The sequence below is a fragment of the Phymastichus coffea genome, unplaced genomic scaffold (genome assembly GCF_024137745.1).
Source record: "Phymastichus coffea isolate CEN01 unplaced genomic scaffold, Cenicafe_Pcof_1.1 PCOF00086, whole genome shotgun sequence".
Classification (NCBI taxonomy): Eukaryota; Metazoa; Arthropoda; class Insecta; order Hymenoptera; family Eulophidae; genus Phymastichus; species Phymastichus coffea.
Window position 1 is genome coordinate 493,687 of NW_026706897.1, and position 24,751 is coordinate 518,437.

General features: G+C 36.2%; 1 protein-coding gene across 1 annotated transcript; it reads right to left on the reverse strand.

Moving 5' to 3' along the window:
• Positions 1-2,245: 2,245 nt before the first annotated feature.
• LOC131669057 (uncharacterized) lies at positions 2,246-14,084 on the reverse strand. Its single transcript, XM_058943630.1, has 10 exons — positions 14,018-14,084; positions 11,542-11,843; positions 11,330-11,452; positions 11,057-11,248; positions 10,749-10,986; positions 10,534-10,684; positions 10,206-10,464; positions 9,880-10,129; positions 3,876-4,079; positions 2,246-2,511 (listed from the first exon to the last, which is right to left on the reverse strand). Exons 1-10 carry the CDS (start codon positions 14,082-14,084, stop codon positions 2,246-2,248), a joined length of 2,052 nt encoding a protein of 683 aa, XP_058799613.1.
• Positions 14,085-24,751: the final 10,667 nt, after the last annotated feature.

Genomic DNA, 24,751 nt, shown 5'->3' on the forward strand with positions numbered 1-24,751 from the left:
GCCGGCTCGGCACAAAACCTGCTTTGGACGATAAGGATGAAGCAGATCTGGCTGCATGGATTGAACACATGTGTTCCATCGGTTGTTCAGTTAGTAGAAATCAAATAGGTGACAGTGTTGTATTGTCACTAAAGGTGTCTAATAAGACTAATCCTTTCGTTAATAAAAGGCCTGGAAAAAACTGGTTTGACGGTTTTATTCGTCGACATAAGTTGTGCGAAAAGATAAGGGAAACACGTCGTCAGTTGTTGAAAGGAATCGGTATTAATGGTACGTACAAGTGGTTTGAAAATTTGAACACTCAATTGAAGAGAGAAAACTTACATGGGTTATCACGCACGCGTACATATAACATTGGAGAAATATCATTACCGTTGCATTTAAAAAGTAACTCGACATGGTGTGTAAAAGAAGGTCCAACGGTGTTAATTGCTGCAAATGCTGCAGGGCAGGTACTGCCACCGATGATTGTGTTTGATTCAAATGATGATTCGAACATGTGCGATGCCAAGCTACGGCGTGGTTGGTCTGTCGAGGCTAACGATAATGCAAACATGAGTGCTGAGCTGCTTTACAATTACGTGAAAAATTATTTTTATTCTTGGTTGACAAATAATGGAATACAGCTGCCGATAGTATTATTTTTATATCAAGAATTGGCTAGTTACTTAACAAAGGTTCTGTGCGATTTTTGTGACGAACACAACATTTTATTGGCAATTTTACCTCCAAGTCCACATCGAGCTACGACAGCTATAGAAATGACCTTGTTTCCCATACTGAGGAGGGAGTTTATAAGAAACCTCAGAATTTTCGTTAAAAAAAGACGAATATTCAATATTGGCAAGAATGATTTTGTAGCTAGATTAGAAGAGGCTTTGGATTGCATAAATGTAGTGGACAATTTGGAAAAGGGTTTTTACGAATGTGGACTGTATCCATTATCAAATGAACGTTACATAAAAGCTTGTATTAAATTAAAACCAGAAGATAACATTGAAAATATTGTGCAGAATGAAAAAAAGTCTGAAGAATCTGTTGTTGATCAATCATCAGTGTTAAAATATATTGAAAATAATTTAGACCTGGCAACAATTAAATCTTTTAGATCGGCAGTTGATGACCCCATATGGACTGGAAAAATACAAGATACTAATTTATTTTATCTTTGGAGAAACATAATCAAAAATGTTATATTTGGCAGAATTGACGAAAGCAATGATGGCTCTTCAGATATTGACTTGCTAAGTTCGGACACCAGCGAGAATCAAGAAAATGAAATGCTATCTCAATATACGTCAGATCTGAAATCTTGTGTGCTGGATAGGCACGAATCTCTAAGTTTTATAGATAATAATTTAAATTGCAAAAGATTGCATAAAAGTGTCAGTATTATTGTTGTGCATCCAGATGTAAGTCTCCAAGACAGTGGTTTGGATGAAGACTGACAAATTCCAAATAAACCGACGCAAGAGTTAATAGAAACATTTGTTGGTCCGCTCTTTAAAAACAATACATATATAATTTTTTATTATTTTGTTGTATATTATCTAACGAAAAACAGTGAATATGAATATGAATTATACTCGTACATGAATAATTATTATTTCAATATTACGATTTCAAAACTCGAAAGTAATTTTAGAAACAGATATTTTAAGTATTGAGCATATATTTAAAAAAATATCTTTTTGATTTTGTATTTTTTTTACGTTACACAATAAATATTTTAATTTTTAAAGATTATTGTCTTTCATTTTGTTTTTATCCCAATCAAATTAATTATTTTTACCTGAATACAAACAAAATTTTTTTATTTCATCATAGAAAAAAGTCTCAAAGTGTATAAAAGAAAAGTATTTTGTGTAAGTTTTATAAAATATTCGACATAATATATTTTCATATAACTTTATTTATAGTGTATATTCCTTAATTTAAAACTAAATCTTCATTGTTTTATAAAATAATCAAATAACCACACATACATCATTCACATTTACTCTGTAATAACTTTTAAATCTTAAATTTTTATAAATGGTAACGTAAGTAAAAATATTTAGCAATTTCAATATTTATTGAACATCTTTCCATTTTACACAAGGCTCACATTAAATTAATCATTTTTAATTTGAGTACACATACCATAAAATAGAGCCTGAGTAACTACAACGAATTACATCTACAGAAGTAATTTATATGTATTATAATTTTTTTAAAAATAAAATTGAAAGATCAGGGAAGCCTTTTATGGAAATTTGGAACAATCTTTCTCAACAATGATTTTCTCTTCAAGGTCGCGCAATGCAGCAAGTCTACGTTTGTACAAGATGACTACACCAATAATGATACTGATCAAGGCAGCGACATAAGCTACAATCGATAGGATACTAGCGATTCCCAAGCCACTATTATAGATGACATTCATACACACAACCTCTTCTTCATTTTCAGTGTTGGCAAAACGCACGTAACATGACCAACTGCCGACGTCCTCTTGGTATGAGTTTGTTACTGGAAATGAGCATATCGATAGTAAAAATATAAATACAACTTATTTTGCACTCATTATACATGATAAAAAAATATCGTGACTAATGTTTGTCTGACATCAGCTGAAAAGTTGTATTATCGAATTATGATCGTAGTTGTAATTTAATTGAATCTTTTAATAGCCAACAAAAAAATAATTTCGGATTAGTTTAATTAGCAAAAGATAAATCTAATTTAGATATCTGTAATTAACTTTAGTGAAAAATAATATTCGAATAAAAAATAACGAAACTATTATTCTAGAAACGTTTTACAACGTCAGCTATTCAATTAACAGGTTACACATAGCGCTGATTGCTTTATTCGATCGATAACGAAAGTTCAGGCTTTGGCTTCATTAAGATCTTTATCAATAGATATATAGTCGCCGAGGGAACGACAAACAAGTCACGGAAAATGAAATTTCGGGTAAACTCTGATAGTGAAAATAAAAAAAGATGAAGAGACATCGGTGGGGCAAACAATTCGCCACGACCCGTCAAAAGACAAACGACAGCAGTTGCAGCGCGAGCCTGTTTTACTTTCTCGCATCGATTCTGTCTTTTCTTCACTAGCAATCGAATACCCTATTCTTCCATTTCTTTTTCTTTTCTCTTTTTCTCGACCCCCAAAGAAAAATATTGCTCTAGGCGCCTTATTTTCACAAACTTGTGCGACAAAATTGACTCCAATATTTGACGCCGACAATTACTAACGAAGTTATCGACAAAGTTGACTCTCATCTTTTTCTTTTCACTCCCGTGATCAAGCAATCGAGTTGGAAGATGTGGAGATTCGATTACTTGATTCCAAATTGATTTTTTTTCCTATCGTCCATTTTGTACAAATCAAATTCTTTTTCATGATCATTTCTCACGGATGATTCACATTCTTTGCGTTATTATAAAAAGAAAATAATGACCTTTCATAGTTAGGATGGTTAGTATCGGTCACTGACTTGCAATATCATCACGGTTATCTCAAAACTCAAAAAAGCTATAAGGTAAACTAGCTAAACATATACTATATATTACTTACAGTGTAAATATATATAAGATAATTTCAAACCTTATTGTTACTGTAAATTCCGACATTTTTTATTTCAATTTATAAAAAATCAATAAGAAAAGAAAATTCAAGGAAAGGTCACTGTATTACCAATATATTGAAACACAAAAACCAATAATCAAACCTCCACAGCCGATGTTAACCCGTTATGTAAAAAATTGTTCGTTCGAAAAGAATAATAGAAATGTCGAAAATTGATTCGTACCAATCATACAAAATACAATAACGAGGTGGCTCGAAAAAATTATCGGTTTCCTGACTGAGCATGAAAGACTTACAGCGAATGGAGAGTTTGCAGTGCGTGGTTCCGGTCTCTGTGTAGTATCGTCCCTCGCGGTCGACGTTGATTCCATGTCCAAGTGGATTGACCCATCGGCACGCTTCGATCGCCTTGTTCAACTGAGGTAGTGGACGACAAATGAGATCCGTTTCGCTGTGGCTATTTAATACAACTACTGCGCGATCGGCTATTAGGTTGGAGTCTATAAATCAACAAAATTATAAAGAGGTTTTTTTTTATTAATAAGACCGTGTGAATCGTAATAATTTGATTATGGTTATTATGATATAATTACGACTCTTTAATTTTTAAAAGTTTTCGGGGAGATTTATTTGTGAGATTCTCAGATTTCAAAGTGTATTTAGTTTGTGCACTAAACTTTTTTTAGAGAAAAATCATGTTTTAGAAATACAGAGCTAAATTACAGTGCAAAATATAGGTTAGCGTATTAATTTTTTGAAATGTAAAGTATCGCATTTTTTATTTTGACTAGAGATTCATAATGCGCTATGTACGCGTCTAACCTTATTGGATTTATTGTATGCACATTGCATGCGAAGTTGTGCATACAGTGCGACGTTCAAAGCGTCTTCGGCATTTATGGTTAATGGAAAGTAAAATAAATATTTTAGATTTTTTTTACAGTTTAGGCAGATAAAAATTTCAAATTTAAGTATGAATTGATTGAGAATATAAAAGTAATATTAATGAATGTACACACAAATAATGACATGAGAATAACGTACTTGCTTATTTATTATTTTTTAATGGATCTTTTTAGTAAAATAATTGAAGGAAATCAAATATAATTGAAAATTTATTTAGTAAATTTTTTTAGTAAAACGCAAACCATTTAATACATCAATTGGTTAAAAATTGATATATTTATTTTTTGTAGTTAAATTATATATAAATTATTCTAAAACTTAATACTTATAGTATTTTGCTGGATTAATTAGTTCTATACCCAAAATGTATAATTAGGAATATTTATTTTAATTGGTTTTGTACATTATATAAGTATAATATATTGTATCCGAGTCTATTATTATTTTCAATTATTCATACCAACTTTATATTGTTTATTTGTATTATGTTTTCTTGTATCTAAGTTAAGTTGACTTCTGGTTGCATCTAAGTTATATAATGATTTATTACAAAAGTTACAATGTTAATAAACAAGTTTATATTTAATTTCTAATTTAATCATTTACATATATAACAGATTAGCATCAGATTAATTCCAGATTAATAAAAAGTTCTCGAAATGGGTGATGTGTCACCAGAAACTTTTAACGACAGAATATGTTTATCGCTGCTCGAGCTTTAAAAGCATCGTTTCCAAATATTGTTACTGAGCTTACTCATGGAGCAGTTACTGATCAAGTGAGACCACCGCTTTTAAAATTTGAAGAATATCTTTCATCCGATGGCACGATAGTAGAAAATTTTTCGAGAGATTACATTGTGATCTGGAGTTTAGTAATATTCCAAATAATTTACATGCTCATTGTGCGTGAGTACGCATAAATAAGTAACGCATTAAAGTTTTTTATTTCACCGGATACGCCGAAAAGTCGTATTTGTGAACAAATTAAGATGACTTATTAGAATTTTCGATTGGAAATTTCGACTTAACTAAAAACAAACACGCAGATAATATTAAATTCCATTCTGTCGTACAAATGACAGATGAGTTTATAGCTAATTTTTTTTTGGGACTAAAGTAAAGAGCCGTCTTTTGTACATACGATACTTTTCTTAATAGAATGTTTATTAAGCAACAACTTCACTGGCTTATCAATTGCAACATTTGTAATGAGACTGTCTTAAAAAAGCCTGACAAATTCACGGCTGAATTATAGAAAGTTAATGCACACATTATTATGCTTTATTATCTACTCAGTTGCAAATCAAATCAAACAGATTCTATCAAAAGAGCTCGTGACTCTCCCGAAATCGTTACCAAGAAACTCATGGCTGTCTACAAAATGGAACAGCGCAGAACAACGCATTAACGTTCAACGGAAACTTTCACCATGCTCGAGCTGTGAAGGCAATCATAATCGGACTAATTGCTGTTTCCGTACTGCTGATTGTCGCATTTGTAAGAAGATTGGTCATATTGCTAAAGTGCCTTTCAAAAAATGCCATTCGCACAGATTAGATTGAAAGCTCAAGATACCAGCGTAAGAAATCGACTTATTTCTTTATTTGACCAAAGTTGAAGGTATCTATGTTATTGAGTCATGTGTAAAAAGATATTTAATGTGAAAATTGATGGCTAGCAGATACTCCAGGCCATCAATGTATAAGCAATTGAAATTACGGAAGTCGTTGCGAGCAGAGTTTAGAATAATATCAACAATTTTTTTTTGTTTATCATTTAATTGACTCTACTGATTCTCTTTTTATTATTTATCAATTAATTCACAAGCGTTTAGTTTACAACCATCAGCTAATGTAATAAGTAGGTGCAGATGTGGGAGTCTTTGATTTTGAAATTCAATAACCTACATACAATATTCTATTTCACCAGGCTACATGATCGATTAAGCGGTCTTTTTTACATTCGACAACGCGCTTCATCAAATGCAGTCTATAGTAAGCTTGATGATTAAATAAAAGATTTTTTTAATTTCGCATCACTTTATGTTACACAATATTGTGAGAAAAATGTCTACGTTTCCGTACTAAAATCCATACATAACAATATTTCTGTTGAATTGGAATACATTTTTGTTCAACTTATTAACAGTTTAACTTTTTATTCTCTTTTTAACTACCGAACTATTAGTAAACAAAAACCATAGCAACGCTAATAGATATCGTGTAACATCATTAAATGCTTAACAACATTGCGACTGATGGTTTTATAGAGAAATTTTCTCGAATGAATGACTTCGCATGAAGGAGAATTACAATGAAAATTAACTTGGATAAATATATTAGACTACAAAATCAAGCTTTCCAAATGATGCTGTTTAAAAACATTAAATTATACTTTATAAAAATGATTACTAAACACAAAATGCATTTAACTTTTAAGTATCTTTTAAAAATGTATGCAAGTACATATTCTACAGCCGCAGATTACACTTTCTTCTGATCGTTTCAAACTCGCTCACAAGTCAACAACTGCTTACATAAATAACGTGTTCCCGTGTCGATAAGCGAAAGTTATAGAATATCAGTTCTCCGGCAATTAAATCGACCTCTCGGTAGTTTCAACTTAAAATAACATCGAAAACCCGAGAGTAGCAGCAGCAGCGACAGCGCTTATCATCGGAACTGAACTCAAGCTACCCCATCTCAATCTATTACTTAGTTAATTAATTTGCCGTCGGTATCTATATATACATGCATAATAAGCTTTAGTGAACATCTTCTGCATGTATGCAGAGAGAGAGAGAGAGAGAGAGAGAGAGAGAGAGAGAGAGAGAGAGAGAGAGAGAGAGAGAGAGAGAGACAGAGAGGCAGAGAGAAGACATGTAGTGAGTTATTAAGTCCGTGAATAATGAAGGGCCCGTGGTAATAACGCGCTCTCGACGATCCTATTTAATCCAATAAGCGCGCCGCGCGTTCGCAAGCCTCGGATATTAGTTTAGCAATTAGAGTCTTACTTGCTTCCCCACCTGCCTCCGCTCGACGTTATACCACGCTTATACTTACGTGGAAACGCGGCTCCGTTTTTACAGTATGTGTGTGTATGTGTGTACGTGTGTGTAACCGATTGCAGTATACATTTCTTCTGAGCTCTTGAACTTATATCTTCTATTTCTCTCTTTCGCGGAACTTACGCTTTCCCCTTTTCCTGAGTATTTCAGGTAAATTATTGATCCTACACGTGTATACTGCGTCTGGTTTACTATGACTATTTGTTTTTCATTTTTATGTTTGTTATTATAAGCTCACGATCTCTACATTGTCAAAAATTGTGATAGCTAGACGTATGCGAGTAGACACGAAGTAGCCCTAAAGCAGTGGCAGCGCGAAATTCTTATGCAATAAAATAAAATGAAATGGAAAGTTGAGGTTACCATCTACCATGCGGAAAAGTTTTGGTCTGATCGTCAAGGGAAGAGTAGGAACAAATAAGGAAGGTGAAATTTTGATTTATTCAAAAGAACAGTAACACAAGGTTTATATAGGAATATAAACTAAACAAAAACCAAACCGGGGGTAAAACAATGTTACATAAAATACCAATATACAACGACCGCTCCACAAATTTCGATAATCTTACTCGTAACACTTGCATATAATATGCCTAGAAGTAAAGAAACCTGGCAAACGAGTAGTGGGTTTGTACGAAAATTTCCCTGTCAGCGGCGCTTATTCCACTCAGCCACCATCATCAGTAGTTAGTGGAACCGTTTCTGGTTGGATTTTAGCGCATTACCATTACTGCCGAAATATCTCTCTCTCTCTCTCCCTCTCGATCGCCTTCAAGCTCTATAGCTATCGGTTCATAGGTCAGCTTCGCAGATCCCCCTTTCCATCTCTTGACCTACAAAACCCGGAAGCCATACTTCTCGCAAGGTCTATATAGTCACTAAGAGTAATCTCTTGGATCTAAGTTTGCTTCACGACCACAAGAACGCTAGTGTGATCGTGCGCGTGTCAAGCCTCAAGCAGCGAGAGGTATGAGAGCTACTCAAATATTATAGGCCATTTACCGACTACCTCGTCTATCCTACCACAAGCACAATGTTTTCGCGTTAACAAACAAAAAAATTAACAAACAAAAAAATGTTACATAACTAATCGCGCTTACAATCTTATACCAAATATACGAAAAACCTATCTCACCTTAGTCAAGAACAGTAGCAGAGTCTAGACGTACATATATCTGATCAACTAATTTTCATACTTCTTGATCTGACCGACCACAGAAAATGGATTAACCTACATGTGGCCATTGCTGCGCGCTACAACTAGTCAGCAGGTTCGAGGACCACATCAAAGTTGTCCTTGCTCGAATTTTTTAGACCAAATTCGTCTCTCTTTTCATGGCACACGTTTGCTATCTACATTTCTAACACTATTTAATCTAGTTTTGAGAAAATTATTCAAGTTATGACATTTTTAATATTATCTGTTTCTGTTTTTGTCGATGTAGATTTATTGACTCAAGCATTTGTAGTATACGCTGAAATACGTGTTCTACTTATAATACGCCAATTAATGCTATCCTATGGTCACAATACGACTAACCACCTGTCAGTATAATATCAAATAATTTACGTATTGTATAAAAAAGCTTATCAGCTATTCTTTTTATATGCACATATCTATGACAGATTAGTATAGCAACTTTGCCGGAGTGACAGATTTTGAATGTTTGTTTATTAATGTTCATCATTCTTATACACTGATCAAAATCACCCCTTCTACACACACACACACACACACACACACACACACACACACACAAACACACACACACACACGCGCGCGCGCGCGCGTTAAGAAAGGGAAAATTGGCATGTGAGTTGGATGCAGGTGCCTAGAGACGGTCTTTAAATCAATCGCTTTACTGTAAGCAATTAATACACAGTGACTTTAATTGTGAATATGAAGCCCGAATTTACGACTTCATAAAACAACATATCAGGTTCACCTGTCCGATTAGCAACCAAACATTGGGACGTGATGATCTTAAAAAAATTGAAATATATATTTGAAAACTTTGTACCTCAAATAATTTTTTCGAAACTACATTAACAAAACTGAAACTTTTTTTGTATGACAGGTAAAAATCTAACTTTCCAGTTTAGTTAATAAAAATATTGATATAAGAAATGCGTGGAAATGAGAAAAAAATAAAGTGACTCTCATAAGTCCGAAATTACGAGTGTCACCCTTGCCTCAGTTTCGTGGCTACTTCTTGCTTACACGCATGCGATCCCCTACCGCATCGCTTGATTTTATGAAGAATCGCATTTTTCAAAAATATTAAGCTTAAGAACAATATAAACTGCGACTTATATTAAACTTACCGGTAACAATTACGTTCAAACTCGTTTCAATTTCGGGTCCATTTGTGATACCCATGTGACAAGTCCACTTGCCGGTTTCGGTGTCGTTTGCGACGCTGACGAGCGCCGTGCAGTCGCCAAGTTCGAGACCAGTACCAACGTACTTAAGTGCTAGTCCTTTTGGTTTCTCGCTGTGTAATACACTATATATAGTACCGTTAGGACTGCGCAGCCAACAGTAACTCAATACCTCTTCAGCTGTACATTTGATCTATAAAGGCATATATTAACAATTCCGATTTGCTGTGTTTTCATATTTATTTTGATTTACTTTTTCTTTAGCTAACCTTGTATGATTCTCCACGTTTCACGTAAACATCATCCGCTTTGGTTTTCGACTTTGATTGAACTGCTACCGTTTCAGAACCGACTTTTAATACCGTTCCAACAGTTTTTCCATAATAATTGTCGAGTTTTACCAAACACCTCCATGAGCCATAATCTTGAACATTGGGACTATGAATAGTAATGCCGCAGTCTACTCTTTGTTTTGTCGATAATAACGTATCTTCATAGGTATAGCTACCGTCACCGTAATATTCATACCTGTAAATTTTTTTATAATTTCATTTGATGAAAGTGCTTCACTTTGCTTTTTAAGCAGTATTAACGTACTTTTTGTTTCCAACACCGAATGTGATGTGCAATATTTCACCGTCGGGTCGGACGAAACTGCAATATTTGAACGACTGTCCATTAACTTGACAAAGTAGGTTGATGTCTCCATTGCGTGAACGAGTCACGCTACTGTTAAAATAGAGTTCGTCTGCAATAAATGAGATTTTTAGTAATCGTTTTAATTGATGTGGTAAAAAAATTCAGGTTATTACCATAAACGTCAACGTTAATTGTCTGTTCCACCAGCGTTTCCATGCCTTCAAATCCATAATAAGCTTTCCAAACACCTTTGTGATAATCTGATGCAAAGTCAAGCTCGAGATGGCATGAACCAATTTGAATGAGATACTCGAAACCATGTGGATCCTTTAGGTAACACATTTTCGGCTGATATTTATTGAATGTCAATGAAATGCATGCTTCATCGCCACGTTTAAATCTCAAATTGATCTACAGAAGAAGCATAAATGGTAGAAATATATCAGGCGTTTGTAACTCCATATTTGTTCAAAATACTTACTGGATCAGGGTTTAGCTCTTTTATGTCTCTAATAATCACTGTTATTGGTATGTAGTACGCTGTGTTATTATCTAAATCAGCGATCAAAGTCCACTTACCTGTGAACTCTTTGTTAGCTACCATTTTAAAACCACAGTGATCTAATTTTTTAACGTTGTAAGGTAAATGACGATCAAGTTCGTATTCAATATTCTTGAAAAATGTATACCAATATTAGTTTTACACCTTTATTAATTGTAAGATTGTAAAAGCAACTCATTCTTTGATACTTACGGTAGGATCTATGAGCATGCAAGATTTCAAATTGAGAAAGTTCTCATTGAATCGTACCGATATCAGTTGGTTTGGGTAGACAAAAAAACGATCTGAAGGAACTGCTGTTTTCTTTTCGTATTTCTAAGATGTAATTATTTTATTATAAGATCTTAATAACAAGATAGTGTTTAATTTAATAAATGAAAAAATAATAATAATTGTATACGCACGGCTCTAACTTTAACATTGTACTTGGTGGTAATGGATTTATCGACGTTTTGGCCTTTGATAGTTGTTAGTATAGCATAGGTTCCAGAATCTTCTTCAGTCACTTCGTAAATACTTGATATGCATTTTTCATCGTCTGATTTTATGCTGTATTTTGCATTGTAATTTGTATCTTTTGGATATAGGTTGATAACGGTTCCATTCGTCAATTGTAAATCGCATCTAGTAATACTATCCTGATTGTCATTTTCATACTTTCCGATGTCCAGATCTTTGGACTGTTCAACGTAGATTGTTGGATTTTCTACGAACAAGAAAACAAATTATTTTAGTTTGCTTCATGAATAAATTATTCATTATTATATTTATAGATTTTTCGAGCAACTTGCTCATAAAATACTTTCATAATAAAAAGTGAAGATTAATCAAATAAAATTTTTTCACGTGTAGACCTTTTCAAATAACAAAAAATATCGATATGTTGAACATACGAGACAAGAATAAAATTCAATCACCGGTTACGAACGACAATAAAGATTTTACAAAATATCAGTGGTTACTAACTCACTAACAAGGCACAATTAATCTTTGGACTACTCAAACTGATACGAAATAACAATACATGCATCTCTTCAATTCTCCGTTACATTAAAAATAACAGCAACTACTCGGGAAAGAAAAACTTCATCCAATTAAGTAACATTATTCTTACGCATACTAAAGTAATTTACGTACGTAGATAATTATTTATTGGTCGTTAATAAGAATGAGGTGGATAGATGTCTGCAAATTTTCTATAATTATGTTAATAATCTTCAGTTCACGATGGAAAGAAAAGCTCATTCAACTATTAATTATATTTAGAAGTCTCATGCATAAGCGAACATAATTTGATCATTTCTAAATATAATTAAAAAGATACCTACTCAAGTAGATTTGTTCACTTTTCTCATATCATCCATTATCACACAAGAACATCCACTTCTTTACGGTCTAATATATAGAGCTGTCAATTTATCACAACACAGCGCTAATGCCATAAAGGTTAAAAGATTTAAGTTTTTAATTGGAACTGATTATCGCACGAAATAACTTTAGAGTGGTTGACAAGCTTATCAATAAATTAAACAGTTGGGCAAGGACACAGTACAAAAACTGAAAAAACTAGTATAGTATTTAAAATTGATTGCTCTGATTGCAACATGTCTTATATTAATCAAACAGGTTAACAACGGGGAATACGAATAAACGAACATAAATATTGTGTTAAAAGTAATGATGCTACGTCGGTTTTAACTGAACATTCAAATTTGTATAAATATAGTACTGATTTTAATAAAACTATAATTATCGACACAAAACAATACATAGAGTCAATTTGCCGATATGTTGCATATATATATAACACTAAAAATAATATAAACAATATAGCAATATAAACCGATACTATTAAGCTTAAGAGCGAATATAAATTTTCAATTGACGCTATTTGTACCAAAAATAATTATGTATCTAAACTGACACACCATTACAATTTACGTTCATTTAACAAATAGAGATAACAGGCTGATATGTTAGTCAAGGAGGAGGTATACACTGTGCCTAATAATTTTACATGACACTTTTCTTGCAAGGTCATGTTAATTTAGTTTGTCGTTCGATTTGCACTCTGTGCCTTTTTTAATATCTTACATATTCCCTAATTTTGTCCTTTTTTTCTACCCTTTTTATTTTTCTTTTCATAAAATACTTCCTGTACCGTCCTAGACTCTCTTTATTCGTTCTTAACTAAGTGAACACAACGTCAGAGAAAATATCTTCCGAAATAATAGTTAACATCCGATATAAAGTTTTGATTCATCTGAAATTAGAATTAAGTCTTGTCTGTTTGATATGCTTCTAATATTTATGCGTTATTCTGAAACAATAATTTTGAAATAGTCAAATAATGTAATTCGTCTTTTTAATAGGTAATATTTACAGATTATTGCTTACATTTTGTTGTATTTTGGCATTGTAATTTTATTTTCGAATATTGCAAACATTGTACAAATCTGTATGTTTTTCTAGCGTTGACAAAAGTGATTCCGAAACGTCACCGAAACGTTGGTATATTTATTTCTTTTTATTTTTTAATTAAATTTGCTTGAAAGGATATAGAGGTGAAAGAATTTTATATAACCTTCACTCCTTATTATGAAAACTTTTCATTGTACTTTATAATGTGTTTAAAATGAAATGGATACTTTGAGAAATCAATTTCAAAGGTACTCATGAAAGATATATTGATAATTAACGCTAATTTACGGATTAATTATTTTCTGTTGTTATTCACGTAATAAACGTGATCTATAGAATCGAGGAAACTTTTTAAAAGTAACATCAATTCGATTTAAAAATAAGTATAATATTTTGGTAACCGAAAACTAGCATTATCTATATTATAGTATGATGATATGACATATTAATTGTGCTTACTTGTATCGAGGTCTACAGCCGTCGCTAGGCCGACGAGGCAGAAAAACAGTAAAGCGTAACGCGCCATATCGAGGCACTATTACGGTAAGAAAACCGAGAGCTACTGACAATTCTTTTATATGACGTTCGCTGTATTTTAATTGTGATAAGGTATTATTGACATTGTGTGGGGTTCTACGACAAATTAACAATTTTTATTCGATTCTTTCGCGAAATTAATTGGTTAATTAAAATTGACCACTAATTTCGGAAGATTAATATCGATTTAAATAAATAAAAAATCTATAATTGACACTCTCATTTACCATTGTTATTATGTGTTCTTCTTTCAATTATGTAACTACAATTATAAAATATATTGTCATTAAAAAGACAAATGCTGACTATAATATTGACGTAATACCCATTTATTTTACAAATGTATAAACATTTATTTTTTTCTAAAATAAAATCAGAGTTATTAGACGTCTTACTAAAAAAATTAAGAAATATAAAGAAGTATTTTTAGTTTAAATAATGTAATTACTACTTCGATTCATATCATTTTTAAGATATATTTATCGACTTTTATATCATGGAATTAGGAAAACTATAAAACTAGTTTATTTAAATCAGTCTTATTATTACCGTACGTATGTACTGCAATCAGTTTTACTAAAATTATTATATAAACATAAATAGTTTTATGCAGAAAAGAGATGAGAATCTGTTTTTGGCTCTTTATCAATAAAAAGAGAACAATATACGTTTAACACAATATTATTTTGTATTTATGACATTATACAACTCAATTAAAGTCGACAAGTAGCAGAAAAATATTTGAAAATATGACGTAAAATAAAAAGTGCTCATTTTCGTTTGTCCAATTCTCACGATAATAAAATGAACAGGCAAGTAAGTATTACACATAATAGACGTGGCAGTAACTTTTGGAATTCGTACCCGGTGACAGACAGTTCAAGTTGCCGGTTTATCTCATCTTGGATTGTCAATGTCTTCATCGATCGATACTATAGGGTGGACGTGGAAGATCGAAGAATGGAAGAGAGAGGGAGAGAGAGAGAATGAGGGAAACGTGTTTCTGGGCTATATCGAAGAACGTACGCGCTGAGATATTGGCGATTATCAGGCTTGAGAATCTCGAAATGGATATGTCTATATCTGCTTATCGTGTACGTGCCATCTTTGAAGGACGCGGAATTCACTGCGATAAAAGTAGCCGCTTCGACATGAGTAAATAAACTCTGGTCGATGGTTTCACGTTTGCTTCAATCTTGACTTAAACACATGTATTTCAATAATGCAATACACGCATTACATTGTATGTTGCAACAATGTTGACCTTTTTTGAGTTTAATTGGTTGATTCGAACTTTTAACGGTGTTGTTTGTTGCTTTATTTTTCAAATCCTAATTTCGATTAAACAAGCGATCAATATTAGTGAAAGAGGACTCAAAGAAATATAAAGTTTGCATTTAGCAAAAACCAATTTTAATTTTCCAATTAACCGTTTCTTCCAAAAGCTAACATAATCTTAGAAACTCAATTTTTTGCGTTAAAGAATCGTTTTAAAAGTAAATGCGAATTCGACATCTGAGGGATTCAATCGACTTTCACGGATTGCCTTCCTGGGGAGAGAGAAAGAGAGAGAGAGAGAGAAAGCGGATTTGGGCTTTTAATGTCTTTACATAAATAAAATTCAGTTAGACGCTCGTGCACAACCGTCCACCGGGAGGGAAAAAAGGAAAAGATTTGGAAGCTGTTTAAGAGAATTGCTTCGCAAAACTTGATGCGGAAATTATGTTTGCGACTAACTAAATGTAATAATGAAATTACATTCTATGAGAATGATAAGTGTAATTCACGCTCTAACAGTTTTATCACATTGGATATTTCTTGGTTAATTATACAGATATGCTATTCTGATATGCAGCTAGTCATCAAGATAATTTGTGCAATATAAGCAACGCCTTAAATTGTGTTAGTTGAATTTCGTATTCAACGTAAATTTGTTCAGGAAACAGATATGTAGCATGAATGTCAATTGACAAACTAATCAAAATTTTATCGATTAACATTGATACTCGTACATTTTTATACTCATTTGTTTGTGATTTGCAGTCTAATACTTGGAAAGCCGAAAAATGGTATCGGAGTTTGATATCGATTTTTTACCGTCATCGAGGTTTTGACGGTTGTTTTTCACTCTCAGAATGTAAATCAACTTACAAAAACTAACATGCCATTCATCGTGCAACTACCATTCGTACTCTACTAGAATAAAAAAAAAATACCGAAACTTCCCCTATCCCTTAAAAAAAAATCTCTCCCGCACACACACAACCACCATACAGCAGCAGTAACAGAAGCAGCGAAGGCCATACAATTTTTCACGCTTTGCCGAGCGGCACCTCTATAAAAAAAGCTCCATTTCAATTGAAACGACGCCTTCCGCCATTCGACTTGCATCCGTCGGGTGAATCCCATTTGGAGATTAGCCGTTCGAGATGGGTGAAAAGCTATATGGGAGGGCTGCATGCGAATTGCGTTACAGTTTGGTTGGATCAAAGAGGGACACTGTGGGTAATTGATATACGCGCGTCGAGAGTATGCGGCTATAGCAGCCGCGCCTTTCCCAAAGTCGCACAGAGAGCACAGTCAATTACCATAATCTCGTTGCGTGCGATTTCGTCGTTACAAGTCTGCAAGCGCGCTTGCGAAATGTGTAGCCACTGGCCTATCTCTCTCGGTACGGCTGTTTGTTGTGCTTGCGTTGTTGTTGAATATTTGCTGAATATGTAAATGCACATACGAGGGAGTTGGTTTTGCAGGAGGGTTTATTTGGTACTACAGCATTTGAGATGCTGTGTCGTTTAAAACAGTAGCTTTTACAACCTCTTTTGATAATTTTCATGGGAAAATTTTTCTGATGTACATGTTTAGTGCAAACAAAATACACAATAAGAGATCTAGGAAAGTTTACTTGCTACTGAAATTTAAATATATTAAATTATCAAATCATTCTTGAAGTTAAATGATAACAAAACTAACCAACCATGGAAATCAATTAACTAATCCTTTGAAAGTATCTTGCGAAACTTGGATATTTAGCTTTAATTTCAGTTACGATTATTATAGTAATTACACGTTGTAGTTAATTGTAGCTTAATTGTTCATAGTCTAACTGAACATTCAACATAAGTTTCTGAAATGTACATATAGGACATTGCCACTACTATAACAGTGTACACACAACGGCGTAGAATATAGAGATATCAATTGACTATTTAGTTGTATGGTATCGAATATATTTGTGTCTAGCACGCGTATCCAATAATCGTGTAACCCGGCGTAACCAATTTCACTCAATGACGAGTCGTAAAAGTATTTAATATCTTCTAATAAAAGCCACTTTAGCAAAACGCTACTGCTGGTAACGTGATGGCCGCCGCGCGCAAGGCTATTTCCAGTCCAGGCACTTTTAATCTACTCAGCTCACGAGCGCGCGCAGCAGTCATACCTATTTGGCGTCGTTAACAATAACGCGTTTATTTAATGTCCCGCAGCGGATATTCAGTAGCAGTAATCCGCAGTGCTCCGACCGACTATCGTTTCTACGATTGGCCGAATGCGTTATATTTTCATCCCCCCCCCCCCCCCCCATTCTTTCTGTTCGTTTCTCGATTATTATTATTCGGCTATAGAATTGAAGAGAATCTTGGAAAAATTGTGAAGAGTATTCAATTCATAACTACTATCAGTTTTGTACATGTACATGTTTTGATGCTCTGCAGAATGCAATGCGTATATTCGAAAATCGACACATCAACCTAAAACATCTTTAATGAATCGTAGTATGACTCTGTTTTCAAATTCTTTTCAGTATGTAATATAGTAAATTTAAATTTTCATGCAGTCACTAATGAATCTGAAAAATGAACTCCAAAAAAAGAAATCAACCGTAGGTCATTTTTAAGAATAAAAAATCGATACTCCACAACCACATTAACAACAAGCAAATTGTTTAAAAAAAGATTCACGAGTAAAATACAAACGTGCATTTACACGAGAGAGTAAGAGAGAGACAGGCAGGTCAAGTTACAGGTAATTGCGGTGCAATCAGCGAAGGGATGGTACACGCAGCGCTAGTCAGCTATCGCCCTAGTGGCCTAAGGGGGAAGAGCGAGAGAGAGAGAGAGAGAGAGAGAGAGAGCTTCTAGCGTCAAATTATCAACGTCACCTATCCACCTTGATGATCGTAATTCGGTTACATGTTCACTCGCGTAGATCACGCAACACACACGTGCGCGTGTAGCAGGTTATTTACACTGTTGTAAAATACAAACAACAAACGATTTCCCTTTGTATTTACGAGGCATTCCGATTGCATTTGTAAATGAGAGAAAAAGTGCACTGATGTGCATCGGGGTACGGTTGTGAACACATGCTGCAGGCGCAACGTTAGCCACAATGTTTGTTCAACAGCACCCTCGCGTAACTAACTGCCATGCCTGTATATACCCGCATTTGGACGTCTCGCACCTCCGCGTACGTCTCTCTATATTGAGTCGGTGCAATTGCCATTGAGCTGCTGCCGTTATTTATGTTTCGCCGTGGTACTGTAAGCGGATCGTTTCGGTTGTGTACCGCATTCTGCGATGGCGAGAAAATCTCGGTCGATGTGAATTTAATGACGATCGGAAGGCGATAAATTACCGCGCGCGCGTAAGGCTTAGAATTGAGTATTGAAATGTTAAGAGGGAAGGGAGCGCGTTGAGATGCCATATTACGAAACTCGGCAAGTTTTGCATTTGTAATATTTTGATCTGCCGCTGGCCAACGAGTATCCGCGGGATAAACATTTAAACTCACCCCCGCGCGCACACAATGGCGTCGCCCTTTCCTCCGAACGGAGCGAGAACGCGAGCTTGACCTATATGCACAAGAGTCCGCCCGCGTCTACATATTCGCGCTTGTGCGCCTGATAAATAATGTAAACTTACTCTAGCCGAGTGCAACTCGCGAGTGCTGGAGATAAAAAAAAGGGCGGGGGGGGGGGGGGGAGGAGAAAAAAAACGAGAAAGGCTGGAAAACGAAGCCAAGTGGACGACTGCGCTGCATCTGCATTTTTACGACTAGCGATTCGAATGGTAAACGCTCTCGCTCGCGCGCGCGAGAAGATGCACGGGGGAAGCGCGCGCGAGCACCGACGCTCGTTTGCCGAGTATGCTTTTGCTCCTATACCTCAGCTGCCTTTTCCCAGTCTTTCACCGGCGACGACGAGCTGCGCTGTTTGATTTGCAAGCTTTCCAACGAATTGAGCAAGGACTCCGCTGAATTTTGTTTGAGTTGACTATTGTCCAATCTTCGTGTTATTTGTTATTTGATTTTCAAATGTTTTGCTGTTTTCTCGTGACGTGCGAGGCGCTGTCTTTCTTTTCGCTTTGCGAGAAGGGGCGATTCCTAAAGCGGCAAGCATTACCGTGTGAAACTTACCAAACTCGCGTTCGTTCCCCTCGAATTTGAATAATTTTTCATCGAGTCGAGGGCGGCAAATTCGACAGCTCGATTTCGCCGCAACGAACGACCGAGCTCGCATTGTTTCCGCTCGAATTCGCGTTTCTTTTGTACTCGCAACGCCCGTTAAAATGAGTACTGTTACGACGCACGCGCGCATAGCATATTCGGTTGAAAAGCTATTGTTGTATTCGGGCAGCACGCTGTAGGAGGCCGCGCAAGCTCATCTTCCATAAACAGATTAGGCCGATATGTGGAGGTTGCGCAGATTGGCACGTTGTTAAAGGCATCCCGCGCCGCGTTATACCTCACGAGGCTGTGTTATTGGGTGCGCGCTCGTGTGCGCGTGCCTCAATCGGAAAACCACAGCCGCGGCCTGCGCTGTCGTCCCGGCGGGAAGATGACTGCCCGCGTGGACGAACTTCTGATCCCCTCCTCCCTCCGATAGATCGGCAACGTCGCCACGCTCATTTGCACAATAATGGCATAATTCTGCAGCAGAAGACCAGAGAGCGTTTGGCGGACGATAACGTAGATGCGCGCGCGCTCCTGTCATTTCCGCGCTGGTGCCGTGTTACGCGCGCGCACGTACACCGAGGAGCAATTTCATTTCGCGGCGGGGGCGAATCGCGTTAGACCATGCGAAATTAGGCACTTTGTGCACGCGAAAGCTTTGATGTCTTCATCCTCCTCGGACACATGTACGCTGGGCTTATTAATTTTTAGTTGTCGGGGCGGGAAGGGGGGGGGGGGTGGAAGACCGAGTGTCGCTCCGCGGAATCGTTTTTAATTAATTTGATGTGTGCGTATATAGCGACGACGAGTCGCGGTGACGAGGAATGCGAGTTGTGTGCGCTCTCATCAACGGGATTATATGTCGGCGCTGCTTGCTGCTGCTTTTTTTTCTTTTTATGGCTGAGTAATTAAATTACGTGCTCCACTTTGCGAAAGGCTTTATGAAAAGATGCGCACGCGTATATTTGCATAATTCGAATGTTTTTCCACGCTAATTTTTTAACCAAGAATGTCGCTTGTGGCGTTTATTATCGACGCTTACAAGTGCGCCACTTTTAAGTTATTTGATTCTCCTTGGCAGTGAGCCGCTTTATAATTTTATAGGCTGGAAATATGTCATAAAAGTATTTAAGAAGATTATGTTCAAATTAATTAGAGCTTCATGCAAATTGAGGAGAAACGCCGCACTGTTCCAGTTTTTATAATGAAGAAAGTGATGTCTTGCCGAGTAAATTCACATTATTATAGGACAGATTTGCAGTATTTTTGTCAATAATATATGAATTAAAATAAATCATATATCATTTCAATCCTACAGAAAGTTTGAAATCATCGACAAGAAAAGTAAATTTCCAGCCGCAACTGTAGTTATAACAAGTTTGTTTCCAAATAAAAAATGTAAAGCTTCCCAGAATTGAAAAACTTTTGAATATCAGAGTGTAAAAATGACTGGTCCGTTTGAAGATCTAATGAAACAAACGGCGTTTCCCCGGCGATCCCCAAACAAAGGAAAGAACGGAGCCACGGGCTTTGATGAGAAAATTCAGATCGCGCAGGCGGCACGAGAATGCAACGAAAAGCCATGCCACAGGCGTCCGGATCCCGTACAATGTTTTCTGCTCGGATCGTCGCGTCGTCGACCACATGTACGGTATAACGAGTTAGCGTGGTTTTGCACGTGCAGCAACAACAGCAGCGCAGTCAAAGAAAGCGGAACTCTCGGTATAAGCCTGCCGCTCGTCTTTTCTCGCGGAATGCCAGCATTGGATTCCCGCGCGCGCTATACGCCGCCGAGAGGGCTTGTCTTATTATTTAGCATGTGGTCCATTATGGAGCAGATAAGCCCATGGCGGCGGGGGACGTCGCGCACGTGGGATGCCGTGAATGCCGCCGCCGCCGTAGTGAGATTTTAGGCACGCGGGAGGAAAGCTAAGTGCTCTGTTCTCTCGGCAAGCGAAAAGTATCGGGATAGAAAAGACTATTGTCCTGTTACGCTGTGGGACTTTGGTAAATCGCTTGCGACATTTTTCACGTGTGAATTATAATTAGCAAGGCTGATTTGCATCGAATGTGAAAGCGGTAATTGCGATTTACATTGTACACGTGCGCGTGGATTTCATCCTCCGCGGTTTTCAGATTTTAAACTTTAATATTCATTGGTTCTATTTATAATTTAGGCTGAAATTATTCTTGGAGCTCCGAACAAGTGAAAAAGAGTTCAACAATATTTATTATTGTTTTAATAAAAGGTATTGACAATTCTAAAGACTTAAATTAATTTATTTCAACAAACAAAAGCGTAAAATGTATATTTGATAGTTTTATTAAAAATAATTTTTTTTGAATTGATCCAATTTTTCGGACAAAAGAAGTATCGCAGGCAATACCTGACATTCACATTTTATCAAGCTTGAACCAGATTTCAAATCACACTGGTAGTAAAATTTCGAGTCTTCGAATTGAAAAGAACACGCGTTCGCAACACAGCATTAATTCTGTAGTGTTCTCGTGTGGCCATCCCCTCGACGCTTTTATAGTATCTGAAAGAACACACACATCGAAAACTCGCCAAAAACCGCGCGAACTTATGTGTGTATCAGAGTGAATATAGAGATTATAGAGCGCACACGATGTTGCTGCCGAGATAAAGAGCCGAAAAAAAATGTATGCATATCCCGTTGGAAAAGAGAGGGAATGAGATCGACGTATCAAATTAGAACCAGAGAAAGAGAGAGACAGAATCGTTGGGATTAAACAGCAGGCTCACTACCCCCTCTTTCCGATCACAGGCACAAGTGCGACAATGCCGCGTGTTCGAGTGCCGTTTTGAAAGAGACACAGTATAAAGGCAGACAGAGTGAGATTTTGTTTTGATACCGACATTTTTTTTTCGTTTTTTTATTGTTGTTAGGGGAACCCTTCGCATGAACCATGTGGACGGGGGTTTGGCCGAGCGATTTGTCTTGAGTTACACTTTGCATAGGCACACGCAGCCAGCGCTTCTGCGAAATTTATGGCGGTGATATATCATTGTTGGATCAGATGCAAGTGTAATTGTTATTGTCTGGATATAAGGCCGGATGAAATGCAGCTTCATTCGGAGATCAATGTTTCAACTACATGGACTGTCCGCGCATATGTTCAGTCAATTTACATTTTATTTTTTAATGGATCTTTGCTTGTTAACAATAAAATATTGTCGAATGATTTTTTAATTAAATAAGTGTCTGCAAATACGAAATATCTAACAAATTTTTTAATGTATTCATTTGCAAACTAAAACCAAATTGCATGCCACAGCTTGTAACGTAATCCGTATTTACTTTCACAAGGATAATTTCAAATTCTTATATTACACGTAACGCAAGAACAATAGCTTCATTCAAATTAATCTCTTTCAAAATTAAAAAAAGCCACCCTTGTAACAAGCAAAAAGGAGTATTAGGACATTCGCGCGCACGCAACCTACTTTATTACCGTTGACAGGCGTCAAGCCTTCGGAGCATAAAATTGGAGATAACGAAGAAAGAATAACTAATTCCATCATGGTCGTTAATTTCGAAAGGTAGATGCGAGAGGTAGAGAGTGAGGGAAGACAAAAAAATAAGAAAAAAAAAAGACATATACTAGCGGCAGGAAAATCAAACGAGGGTTGTGGTGCGCACATGCCGCGACTGATCCGCTCATTGTTGTGCAAATCGCAACGAAAAGCCCTAATCCGGTTCGCGGGGCAAGAGGGTTGCGAACGCACTCGAAACTTACTCTCGGTGGCCGCTCACAATTAATTTCTATATAGGTGCGCGCCACTTATGTAGCACCGCCGAGCCGTCCGCCTGTTTTCCCCATCTCCTCGCCCTATAACGCTACTGCTGCTGTCCGTTGTGTGATAATCCCGGATCTCGACGCGCGCGAGCGAAAGAGAAAGAGAGAGAGAGAGAGAGAGAGAGAGCACCAGATCTCTGTAGATTGTGTTGTGTTGTGTTGACCCCGAATGTCGGGGATAACGTCGTTGACGCGAGCGATCCGCACGCAATTGAAAGTCTCGGGGGGTAGACACGAGGAGGGGGCTAGGCGAATTTTGTTAATTGATTTATTGGTCTTGTTGTTGGTGGTTTTTAGTGGCAAGTTACGTCGTTGATGTCTTAAATTAAATAAGTAATTTTTAACGTTAACAGCAGCTCAAATTTTTTATGAATTGTTGCTAGAAATAGAAGTTCGATCCAATTATAATTGAGCTACGACAATCGTTTTTATTATTTATGAAAGTAATATTAATCTTTATTATTCTTATTGTTATCTTTATTATTTATTATTCTTTTCAGTTGAAATTTTTCCAACGTAATAAGGTTTTATCAAATAGTTCATATTTGTGGATATTCCTGGATTCAAAAATTAAAAAGCTTTTTTAATAGTAGTTGAATTTAAATCAATTTATATCTATTTAAAGCTCCACGGCAATCGAGTTATGTTTAATTAAGTTCTAACTTTATTATATAAGACAGTAAATAAAAAATTATTCAATCGTATTTATCAATGAAAATAATACGTTCCGGGATCTTGCAAATACATACAACAAAAATTGGCTGAAAGAGTTCTTTTTGACCAGTTTCTCTCTCTCTCTCTCTCTCTCTCTCTCTCTCTCTCTCTCTCTCTCTCTCTCTCTCTCCATCACAGTGAATGCGAAGCAATAAAAACCCGAGCACGCGAGCTAGGCTACATGTACGCACAGTGAATACAGAAGACGCGGCTTTCATCCCTTATCTCGGCTGAGCCACTGTTGACACAAGCGCGCGACGTTCGGATGCAACGACGATAGGCGCGCACGCCTGAAAAGGAGATTGATTTCCTTCCCTCCTTTTCGTATAGAGCCCCTTTTGTGCTGCTGCTGCCGCTTGATTATGCGAGCCGAGCAAAGCATTGATCGACATCGATAGGATTGTCATGAATATCGCGCGCCGAGGGATTAGTTTCTTTTATTTGCGCCTCATTGTCAGCGAAACGGGAGCCAAGCTCGATACGGCAAATTAGCTTTGCCTTTTTATTGCATTTTCCTTTTGGCGTGCAGTCTGTGTAAACAGTGTTTTACGTATGAATTAACGAGGATTTCCGTTTCGAAAATAGACTATCGATCAACATTTGGAAACTTCATCGCGAGAATTATTGAATTACATTGGCGAAAAATAGACGTTCACGTTGTTTGAT

Bases quoted from the DNA above. Each gene is read 5' to 3' on its own strand.
- LOC131669057 (XM_058943630.1), bottom strand. From the start codon at position 14,084: ATGGCGCGTTACGCTTTACTGTTTTTCTGCCTCGTCGGCCTAGCGACG. The intron at 11,844-14,017 runs GTAAGCACAATT...TCTTGTTCGTAG, and splicing joins GGCTGTAGACCTCGATACAA to AAAATCCAACAATCTACGTT. The intron at 4,080-9,879 runs GTAAGTTTAATA...GTTGATTTATAG, and splicing joins TTTGAACGTAATTGTTACCG to ACTCCAACCTAATAGCCGAT.